This window comes from Bos javanicus, chromosome 16 (genome assembly GCF_032452875.1).
Source record: "Bos javanicus breed banteng chromosome 16, ARS-OSU_banteng_1.0, whole genome shotgun sequence".
Classification (NCBI taxonomy): Eukaryota; Metazoa; Chordata; class Mammalia; order Artiodactyla; family Bovidae; genus Bos; species Bos javanicus.
In genome coordinates, this window is record NC_083883.1 from 35,919,647 (window position 1) to 35,932,018 (window position 12,372).

Genomic DNA, 12,372 nt, shown 5'->3' on the forward strand with positions numbered 1-12,372 from the left:
GAGTGGGTTGAGTGGGATCCTCTAGGGCATCTTCCTTTCCCAAAGAAAGGCAATGCCAAAGAATGCTCAAACTACCACACAACTGCACTCATCTCACACACTAGTAAAGTAATGTTCAAAATTCTCCAAGCCAGGCTTCAGCAATGCATGAACTGTGAACTTCCAGATTTTCAAGCTAGTTTTAGAAAAGGCAGAGGAACCAGAGATCAAATTGCCAACATCCGCTGGATCATCGAAAAAGCAAGAGAGATCCAGAAAAACATCTATTTCTGCTTTATTGACTATGCCAAAGCCTTTGACTGTGTGGATCACAATAAACCGTGGAAAATTCTGAAAGAGATGGGAATACCAGACCACCTGACCCGCCTCTTGAGAAACGTATATGCAGGTCAGGAAGCAACAGTTAGAGCTGGACATGGAACAATAGACTGGAAATAGGAAAAGGAGTACATCAAGGCTGTATATTGTCACCCTGCTTATTTAACTTATATGCAGAGTACATTGTGAGAAACACTGGGCTGGAAGAAGCACAAGCTGGAATCAAGACTGCTGGGAGAAATATCAATAATCTCAGATATGCAAATGACACCATCCTTATGGCAGAAAGTGAAGAGCTAAAGAGCCTCTTGATGAAAGTGAAAGAGGAGAGTGAAAAAGTTGGCTTAAAGCTCAACATTCAGAAAACGAAGATCATGGCACCTGGTCCCATCACTTCATAGCAAATAGATGGGGAAACAGTGAAAACAGTGGCTGACTTTATTTTTCTGGGCTCCAAAATCACTACAGATGGTGACTGCAGACATGAAATTAAAAGATGCTTACTCCTTGGAAGGAAAGTTATGACCAACCTAGATAGCATATTAAAAAACAGAGACATTACTTTGTCAACAAAGGTCCATCTAGTCAAGGTTATGGTTTTTCCAGTAGTCATGTATGGATGTGAGAGTTGGACTGTGAAGAAAGCTGAGCACCAAAGAATTGCTGCTTTTGAACTGTGGTGTTGGAGAAGACTCTTGAGAATCCCTTGGACTGCAAGGAGATCCAACCAGTCCATCTTAAAGGAGATCAATTCTGGGTGTTCATTGGAAGGGCTGATGTTGAAGCTGAAACTCCAATACTTTGGCCACCTCATGCAAAGAGCTGACTCTTTTGAAAAGACCCCGATGCTGGGAAAGATTGAGGGCAGGAGGAGAAGGGGATGACAGAGGATGAAATGGTTGGATTGTATCACCGACTCAATGGACATGAGTTTGGGTACACTTCTGGAGTTGGTGATGGACAGAGCAACCTGGCATGCTGTGGTTCATTGGGTCACGAAGAGTCGGACATGACTGAGCGACTGAACTGATCTAAACTGAGGGGATCTTCCTGACCTAGGAATTGAACCTGTATCTCCTGAGGCTCCTACATTGCAGGTGGATTCTTTACTGCTGAACCATGGGGGAAGTCCATTGAATGCTTATTAGGGACTAGGCTGTTTCTAAACATCTCCTATGAATTAACTAGTATATATTTTTGAATTCTAAACAAGCAAACAATGTCAAAACAGGGCTAGAAAGACAAGGTCAGCAAGCAAGAAGCTAGTTCTAGATATTAGACTTAGCTATTACCATTTTACAAAAAGGTATCTCCAGGTAAACCTACCTGTGACTTTGTCCCATAGGGGATAGCAGACTTTTTTCCTGAAAGAGAGTGAATCATTCTTGCTCTCATGGGGATACCCTGGGATACAACCTGAAATAAAATCAAGATGTCTATTTCAATTTCCATAATGTGGCATCATGTCAATAAAATAGATATTGATTTTAAAGTGTGATTATTCAAACATTTTCCAAAAATCAAAAATAATGTAAAAGACCATGGGAACACAGTATGATAGAAATTTAATAAAAACTATGCGCCTACAAATTTTAGTTTTTAGGGTTTTTTTTAACTTTAGATTTTAGAATAGACTTTAAAGTTTATCTGGACCTAAATCAAATATTACAAATGAGGAAACAGTTCACTGTCAGAGATTAAGTTCTTTTTTTATGATTACAAAAGAATAAAGAATGAGGAGTAAATCACAGGATTCCTGAAATGCAGTGCAAAGTGTTTTCCTACACACGCCTAAGAAAAATGTGGAAATGCAAATAGCACTTACGTGAACTTATCATTTCAAGGACACACTCTCACAAAAATACTGTCAATAAAAATATACTATTTCTCTTTACATTTCCAAGATACATGATAGCGAGAAATTTGACAATCTTGAGTCTGTCTATATGAGGAAAATCTGTAACAGGCCCACAATCTTTATCCAAACACTGAGAGTTCACTGGTTTCAGAATTCAGAACTTTTCAAAGGTTAGATAGGTAATGAGTGCATATGTGGATACTTTATGACACGCAGACTAGTCTAGGGCGCCACCCCATAACACAATATTTCTTTAGTAAAACATATTTTTAGAGGCTTAAAAAGTCTGCATCAGGTCAAGTTTGCTGCTGAATGGGTGATGAAAAAGCTTTCTAGTCCCAGAGCTTTTTGGAGGACAGAATTGTGATAAGAGATTAAGTACCTACATAGTCAAAAGACTGGATGTAGCCTGCCTCCTCTCACCCCAGAGGCCATCCCAGGTCACACACAAATAAAAGGCAAAGATTAACCATATTGTTGATGGCCCAGTGTCAGAAGTGATAGTCAGGTTTCCACCTGATACAGCTTCCACTGCCGTACAACGTGCTCTGCCCCCTCCCCAATCATGTGCCTCAAGTGTGAAATGTCCACCCTGTTGTGAATTTAGAAGTTTGAAAACCTTTATAAAACAAGTTCTCATGCAGTGATTTTTGTGGCATTGAGTGCTGCTTTGAACTAAGAGAAATCAAGACCATGCAGTTGTTGAAAAACAACAGGTGTTATCTTCTGTAAGGAAAATGCATTCACAAGGTACCTGATCTTCCAGGCCAATGGCTTTCAAGGCTTGTCGTCCTCTATAAGAAAGGGCCAAATTAATGCTTCTTCCACGTGCAGATTTAGTCACTCGGATATCTAAGACATTGGAAGTAGATAGACCTCATGTTACACACAATTCTTATATCCTAAGACAGGGTGAGCATATACACCTCAAAAATGGGTGCCATCTGAACCAAATTAAAAGACTTTGTTAACTCTTTTAAAGAAAACACAGATAGTAATGAATTTGCATTAAATTAAATTTAGATAGTTGAGGGTTTTAATGAAGTCTAACAGTTTACCTTAAAAATTTCTTTTTTCTTTTTAAAATCTAAAGGAGTAAGAAGTCAAAGAATCAGAACCACATCTCACATTATTCAGTATTGTCTCACCTTCTCTAGCTTCATATATGTCAACTTGGAAATTCCTCTTGGCAAGGAAGCATGCATTTAATGATCCAACCTAGGAAATCAAAGCAAATTTTTTTCATATTTTTATCTGATTTCACAAATACAGGGAATTTTTGCTGGCTAAGTGTTGAAGCTGAAACTCCAATACTTTGGCCACCTGATGCGAAGAGCTGACTCGTTGGAAAAGACCCTGATGCTGGGTAAGATTGAAGGCAGGAGGAGAAGGGGACGACAGAGGATGAGATGGTTGGATGGCATCACCGACTCAATGGACATGAGTTTGGGTAAACTCCAGGAGTTGGTGATGGACAGGGAGGCCTGGCATGCTGTGGTTCAAGGGGTCGCAAAGAGTTGGACACGATTGAGTGACTGAACTGAACTGAAGTACAACATCACGTGTGGCCATAGCCTTAGTCATCATATTGATTAACCTAGTCACAAGTAGAAAATGCCATTTGCAAGAATAATAGGATTAACTGAAGATTGAACTATATAGTTTTCAAGGAAGATTTAGGTTTTTTCTTCTTTTTTAACTTTCATATCATGAGATATAACTTTCATACAGAATGACCTCAAACCATAAGTATGGTTTACAGAATAATTAGAAAAAGCAAACACCATTTACTGACTCTGATCAAAAAAAGTAGAACATTGCCAATCTCCTATAGCTCCCCCAACTTTTCCCTAGTTACAATCCTCAAACTTTCTCCTAGAGGTAAACATTCTGACTTCCGTGATAACCAAACTTGGCTTCTTTATAGTTTTTCCACTTAGGTGTACATCCCTAGGCAACATAATTTAATTTGCGTGCTTTTGATACTTGTGTATTTTTTTTGCATCTGCTTCTTTAACTCACTTGGAGAAAGAAATGGCAACCCACTCTGGTATTCTTGCCTAGAGAATCCTGTGGACCGAGGAGCCTGGTGGGCTGCTATCTATGGGGTCACACAGAGTCAGACACGACTGAAGCGACTTAGCAGCAGCAGCAGCTTTAACTCACTAGTATGCTGGTGAGATCATCCGTATGATCCCACATAAACTCCAGGCCATCCTTTCATTACTGGTTGATACTTTTTTTTTTTCTCTGTTTGATTCTTCATTGTATGAAATCTCACAGACTACTGCAGATAGTGACTGCAGCCATGAAATTAAAAGATGCTTGTTCCTTGGGAGAAAAGCTATGACCAACCTAGACAGCAGAGACATTACTTTGCCAACAAAGGTCTGTCTAGTCAAAGCTATGGTTTTTCCAGTAGTCATGTATGGATGTGAGAGTTTGACCATAAAGAAAGCTGAGCGCCGAAGAATTGATGCTTGTGAACTATGGAGAAGACTCTTGAGAGTCCCTTGTATTGCAAGGAGATCCAACCAGTCCATCCTAAAGGAAATCAGTCTTGAATATTCATTGGAAGAATGGATGCTGAAACTGAAACTCCAACACTTTGGCCACCTAATTTGAAGAACTGACTCAATGGGAAAGACCCTGATGCTGGGAAAGATTGAAGGCAGGAGAAGAAGGGGACAACAGAGGATGAGATGGTTGGATGGCATCACTGACTCAATGGACATGAGTTTGAGCAAGCTTCTGAGTTGGTGATGGACAGGGAGGTCTGCATGCTACAGTCCATGGGATCGAAAATAGTTGGACATGACTGAACTCAACTGAACTGATTTAACCATTTTACTGTTGAAGGACATTTGAGTTGTTTCTGGCCTGACAATATTATTTTTCCAGTTTTATTGAGATATAATTGATATATTTATTATACAAGTTTAGAGATATACAGAATAAGGGTTTGATGTATGTGAATATTGTAAAAAGATGGCCTGAGAATATTAAGAAGCTGTAAAGAACATTTCCATACATGTATCCTGGTACACGTGTGCATGATTTTTCTTTAGAGTTTTATTCACAGAAGTGGACTCTCTGGTCAAAGGTTTATGTATCTTCAACTTTATTATGCCAAACTGTTTTCCAAAATTTTGTACTAATGTGTTTTCCCACCAGCAGCCTCTGAGAGCTTATATTTGCCAGATGTTCAGGCTGGGTTTAGAAAAGGCAGAGGAATCATAGATCGAATTGCCAACAATGTGATCTGCTGGATCATAGAGAAAGCAAGGGAATTGCAGAAAACATCTACCTCTGTTTCATTGGATACACTAAAGCCTTTTGACTGCGTGGATAATAACCGGAAAAATCTTAAAGTGATGGAACTACCCTACCTATCTTACTTGTCTCCTGAGAAACCTGGATGAGGGTCAAGAAGCAACACTTAGAACCCTGTATGGAACAACTGACTGATTCAGGATTGAAAAAGGAGTATGACAAGGCTATTTATTATCACCGTGCTTATTTAACTTATATGCAGAGCACATCATGTGAAATGCTAGGCTGGAGGAGTTACAAGCTGGAATGAAGATTGCCAGGAGAAATATCAATAACCTCAGATGTGCAGATGATACCACTCTAATGCCAGAAAGCGAAGAGGAACTAAAGAGCCTGGTGATGAGGGTGAAGGAGGAGAGTGAAAAAGCTGGCTTAAAACTCAATATTTAAAAAACAAAAAAACTAAGATCATGGCATCTGGCCCCATCACTTTGTGGCAAATAGAAGGGGAAAATGTGGAAGAAGTGACAGATTTCCTCTTCCTCGGCTCTAAAATCACTGCGGATGGTGACTGCAGCCATGAAATTAGAAGATGATTGCTTCTTGGCAGGAAAAGCTGTGACAAACCTAGACAGTATGTTAAAAAGGAAAGACATCACTTTGCTGACAAAGGTCCATATAGTCAAGACTATGGTCTTTCTAGTAGTCATGTACGGATGTGAGAGCTGGACAATAAAGAAGGCAGAGTGCCAAAGAATTGATGTTTTCGAACTGTGGTGCTGGAGAAGACTATATGGAGTGGGTTGCCATTTCCTTCTCCAATGCATGAAAGTGAAAAGTGAAAGTGAATTCGCTCAATTGTGTCCGACTCTTAGCAACCCCATGGACTGCAGCCTACCAGGCTCCTCCATCCATGAGATTTTCCAGGCAAGAGTACTGGAGTGGGGTGCCATTGCCTTCTCCTCTTTAATGATGAGAATCTCTTTATTTTCGTGTAGTAACATTTATTGGAGAAGGCATTGGCAACCCACTCCAGTACTCCTGCCTGGAAAATCCCATGGCTGGAGGAGCCTGGAGGGCTACAGGTCATGGGGTTGCTAAGAGTCGGACACAACTGAGCGACTTCACTTTCACTTTTCACTTTCATGCATTGGAGAAGGAAATGGCAACCCACTCCAGTGTTCTTGCCTGGAGAATCCCAGGGACAGGGGAGCCTGATAGGTTGCCGTCTATCGGGTTGCAGAGTCGGACACGACTGACGCGACTTAGCAGCAGCAGCAGTAACATTATCAATCTTTTATACTACTGCTAATACATTTGGTATACTGCTTAAGAAATCTTTCCCTACTTTGAGATTATGAAGACTTTTTTGTTTATTGTCTCTTGAAGCTTTAGTGTGTTGCTCTCCTAAATAGCTTTATACAGATTTCAGTGATTTGTTTATCACTACTGAGCAACTTGAATTTGATAACACCATCTATATTTAATTATCACGAATTTTCAGCAGCATTCCAATACTGCTAACTAACCTTTCTTCTTGAAACACTAAACTTCCTTCATTTTCTATTGGTTTTTTTAATGCATCTCTAGCCATTTCCTCTTTTTCTCTTTCACCCATGCAAAGAAAGACAATCAAATGTTGGGGTTTCTTTTTCTTTAATTGGTGGAAAATTATTTTACAATTTTGTGTTGGTTTCTGCTGTACAATAACTCGAATCAGTCAAATGGTTCCAAATAGGAAAAGGAGTTCATCAAGGCTGTATATTGTCACCCTGTTTATTTAACTTATACGCAGAGTACATCATGAGAAACGCTGGACTGGAAGAAACACAAACTGGAATCAAGATTGCCGGGAGAAATATCAATAACCTCAAATATGCAGATGACACCACCCTTATGGCAGAAAGTGAAAAGGAACTCAAAAGCTTCTTGATGAAAGTGAAAGTGGAGAGTGAAAGGGTTGGCTTAAAGCTCAACATTCAGAAAACGAAGATCATGGCATCCGGTCCCACCACTTCATGGGAAATAGATGGGGAAACAGTGGAAACAGTGTCAGACTGTATTTTTCTGGGCTCCAAAATCACTACAGATGGTGACTGCAGCCATGAAATTAAAAGACACTTACTCCTTGGAAGGAAAGTTATGACCAACCTAGATAGCATATTGAAAAGCAGAGACATTACTTTGCCAACAAAGGTCCGTCTAGTCAAGGCTATGGTTTTTCCTGTGGTCATGTATGGCTGTGAGAGTCGGACTGTGAAGAAGGCTGAGCACCAAAGAATTTATGCTTTTGAACTGTGGTGTTGGAGAAGACTCTTGAGAGTCCCTTGGACTGCAAGGAGATCCAACCAGTCCATTCTGAAGGAGATCAGCCCTGGGATTTCTTTGGAAGGAATGATGCTAAAGCTGAAACTCCAGTACTTTGGCCACCTCATGCGAAGAGTTGACTCATTGGAAAAGACTCTGATGTTGGGAGGGATTGGGAGTAGGAGAAGGGCACGACAGAGGATGAGATGGCTGGATGGCATCACTGACTCGATGGACGTGAGTTTGAGTGAACTCTGGGAGTTGGTGATGGACAGGGAGGCCTGGCGTGCTGGGATTCATGGGGTCGCAAAGAGTCGGACACAACTGAGTGACTCATCTGATCTGATCTGATATACACACACACATATATATATAAATACATGTATGTATGTGTGTATATATATATATCCCTTCCCTCCCCTCCCACTATCCCCCCTCTCCATGTCATCACAGAGCACCAGGCTGGGCTTCCTGTGCTATTTAGCAACTCCCCACTAGCTGTTTTGCATACGATAGTGTTTATATGTCAATGCTACTTTCTCACTTCATCCCACCCTCACCTTCCTCTGCTGTGTCCACGGGTCCATGCTCTGATAGGTTCATCAGTACCATCTTTCTAGATTGCATATATATTTGTTAATATACAGTACTTGTTTTTCTCTTCCTGGCATTTCACTCTGTATAAGAGCCTCTAGTTTCATCCACCTCACTACAACTGACTCAAATTCATTTCTTTTTATGGCTGAGTAATATTCCATTGTATATATGTACCACATCTGTCAATGGACATCTAGGTTGCTTCCATGTCCTGGCTATTATAAATATTGCTGCAATGAACATTGGGGTACATATGTCTTTTAGAATTGTGGTTTTCTCAGGGTATGTGCCCAGCAGTGGGATTGCTGGGTTATGTGGTAAATTTATTCCTAGCTTTTTAAGGAACTTCAATCCTTTTTCCCATAATGGCTGTATCAGTTTTCACACCCACCAAAGTGTTGGGATTTCTTAAGCATACATTGTGGTCCATCTTCTACATCCATGGTGATGCAGAAACTTACATATCCCACTCAGATCTCTTTTTTTGCGCTCATGCATATTGATGTTTAAGGGCTTCCCAGATGGCTCATTGGTAAAGACTCTGCCTCCTAACAAGGAGATGTGGGTTCAGTCCTTGGGTCAGGAAGATCCCCTGGAGAAGGAGATGGCAAACCACTCCAGTATTCTTGTCTGGGAAATCCCATGGTCAGAGGAGCTTGGCAAGCTATAGTCTGCGGGGTCATGAAGAGTCAGACACGACTTAGTGACTGAATACCAATACAACACATATAGATATTTAATTGATGTAGCTTTTTAAATGTCTCAAGGCACCTCAGAATCAACAGATACAAATTGAAACTTGTGATCCTTGCCCCAAATCATGTCAGTTCTCTTCACATGGAATGGATGGGATATCTCAGAAAATGGCATTTCACCCATCCTGTTGCTCAAGCTAGAAATCTAAGAGTCATCTGTGGCACTTTTTCATTCTCCACATCCAATCCATTCAAAGTTTTGCCAATTCTACCCTGTAATTTTTCTCCATCTATCCATCTCTTCTCATTTTCACCATTCTGCTGCTAGTTATCATAATCATTCTGCTTGATTAATGTCAAGTTTGCTTCTATTCTATTAGCATTCATCTGACTTCTTGGCCATTGATTCTCTACAAGCTGTCATTTGGTGTAATGGTGAAATAGGCCATTTGAATGAACTCTTCTGCTAAGAGAAAAAGAAAGCCCAGACAAGTGAACTTGGCATTTGGAGCCACACCTAGGGTTATCTACTGATGGCAAAGGAGGCAAAGAATTTCAACAGAATTTTTGATAGACCCATGATGCTACAAGGACAAAATCTGGAGTTTAGGATACATACCCTGACATCCTGCTCAGGAGAGTTTAATAAATGCCCAGGCTTTGGGTTAAGACCCTCAATAAGTATCTAAGAAATAAGGTCAACTGGAAATAAATCAATGATCAAAGGGACCAAAGTAGGTCTAAGACTCTTCTCTAGCACTGATTGGATTGTGTCCATCCAGGATTGCTGGTAACCACAAGCACCTAACAGCAGCAAATATAATCCTCCCAGAGAAACATGACATCACTGTAGGTCTAAGATTTTCTCCATAATATTTTTAAATCATGGAGATCATATCATTTTCCCACCTCAGCTTTGCTAGCCTTCTTTCAGCTGCTTGTTCTCACCATGCTCTCCCTTACCAAAAGATTTCAGTGGTGAACAATCTTTTCCTCTTTTCTCTTTCTAGTAAATGCCTATTCATCCTCAAGTTTCCACTCAGCTTTACTTCCTAAAGGAAGCCTCCTTTAGCTACTGTAATGACCTCAAACCCCTTACTTATGAGTTCTCAAAGCACTACAGACTTTTCCTTTGAGAAGCATTAAGGGTTGAACTGGTTCCCCAAATTGATATAGGGCTTCCCCGGTGGCTCAGCAGTAAAGAACATGCAAAGCAGGAGACTGAGGAGATGTGAGTTCTATCCCTGAGTTGGGAAGATCCCCTAGAGGAGGGATAACAATCCACTCCAGTATTCTTGCCTGGGAAATCTCATGGACAGAGGAGCTTGGTGGGGAGGGCTACCATCCATAGCATTGCAAAGTATCAGATATGACTGAGCAACTGAGCACAAGAATGAACATGAAATTCATATGCTGAAGCCCTAACCCCAGTACCTCAGAGTATAACCTTATTTGGAGTCAAAGTCTTTACAGAAGTAATTAAGTTAAAATGAGGTCACTAGAGTGCCCCTAAATCCAATATGATGGGCATATTTATAAAAAGGGGGAAATTAAGACACTGAGACACTCTCAGAGGGAAGATGATATAAAGAGACACAGGGAGAAGACAGCTATCTACAAGCCAAGGATAAAGACCTGGAACAGATCTTTCTCTCATAGCCCTGAGAAGGAGCCAACCCTTTTGACACCCTGATTCTAGACCTCTAGCTTCCAGAACTGTGAAATGATAAATGTCTTTTGTTAAATCACCTGCCTGTGGTACTTGGTTATGGCAGCCCTAGGAAACTAATAGAAAGTGCTTATCACAATTGAAAGCTTACATCTTTAGGGTAATCCTGTAATCAATATCTATTTACCCCACTGAGCTGCAAACCGTTTTTGCTCATCATTTTATCCCTGGCCCAAAGCATTGTGTTTGAAACATAATAAATACTGGATTGATATTTGTTGAATTTATAAATGAATAGGAGAGATTACATTTTTAAGTAAAATTTGTAACCAAATCAAGCCACCTATGTATATCTATGGAAAGGAAGAAAACCACTGGAATCAAGCAGAGTGGGATTCAGCCATGTGGTTGGAATAGAAAGCAAGGAGTTGAAGTATTAGTTGGATTGATGGACAATAGTAATTAAACTGGATAGGAAGGAAGGAAAACAGAAAAGGCTTATGAATGAGGAGGTAGGAGGTCCTTGTGAAGAACAGATGTAGCAGAAGCAACTGAATGAGAGAGTTAGGAAGTCAGGAGGTTTTGAACAGAGAGCCCCATATCCAACATTATTATTGTAGATGAGGCAGTTCTGTGGAATGACGGTGTCAAGGTCCAGAATGTCATCATGGGACTCGGAGGCTGAAGTACAGTGGAGGTGGAAGATTGAAAGTACAGAAACCAAGGAACTGAGAGGCTAGGGAATTGGCTAGGACAATAATGCGAACTTTGATAGTCACTCAAGGCAATGGCAGGGCTGGAATATAGAAAAAAGATTAGGTGTGAAGTCTTCAATATTGGGTGGAAATGGCCTAGAGGTTGATTGATGACAACAATGAGGGGACAGAGGTGATAAAGTAGTGTCAGTAGCCTCAAAGGATTTACAGATAAAAACGGAGACAGAAGCTGCAGGCTGAAAGTTGCAGTGTAGAGTAAGGATACCATGGCAACTCCCAATCCTGAGATGCTTGTGCTGTGGGAGAAGGCTGTAAGACTGTTGCTGTCCTTAGGTTTAAGCTAAGATCAGGAGTCTGAGGGGCAATGCACTAAGTAAAGAGAAAACACTGGAAATTTTGCATACCAAAAAACAGATCCAGTGGACTCTGTGCAAGATTTTAGAAGAAACAGTAGCAAAGAAGTCAGCAGGGAGACAGGATTCAATGCTGGATGAGGGTAAATACTAAAGTAGAGAAGCTCTGAGATGTGAGGCTGGTGGGGTCACAGCAGCCCCCGGTGGATGTGGGAATAAGGAGAGGGCTTTGCACCTGGGCAGTGTGTAAGGGACCTATTAGTACAGTTGTGTAGTCACAAGAGCTTCCCAGGTGGTGCAGTGGTAAAGAACCCACCCGCCAATGCAGGAGATGCAGGTTTAATCCCTGGGTTGGGAAGATCCCCTGGAGTAGGAAATGGCAACTCACTCCAGTATTCTTGCCTGGGAAATACCATGAACCAAGGAACCTGGTGGATTACAGCCCACGGGGGTCACAGAAGAATTGGACACGACTTAGCGATTAAACAATAACAACAACATATCACTCTGGTAGGGGAGGTTGATAATGGGGCCAGAGGTATATGAGGTGGGGGGATGGGAGGGAGGTCCAAGCAGTGGAGAGGGG

General features: G+C 41.0%; 1 protein-coding gene across 1 annotated transcript in view; it reads right to left on the minus strand.

Moving 5' to 3' along the window:
* Window positions 1-12,372, minus strand: part of KMO (kynurenine 3-monooxygenase) — a 68,501-nt gene that overhangs the window by 38,904 nt on the left and 17,225 nt on the right. The window contains 3 exon segments of the mRNA XM_061382526.1: window positions 1,645-1,734; window positions 2,931-3,028; window positions 3,325-3,394. Coding sequence (XP_061238510.1) covers window positions 1,645-1,734; window positions 2,931-3,028; window positions 3,325-3,394 — 258 coding nt within the window.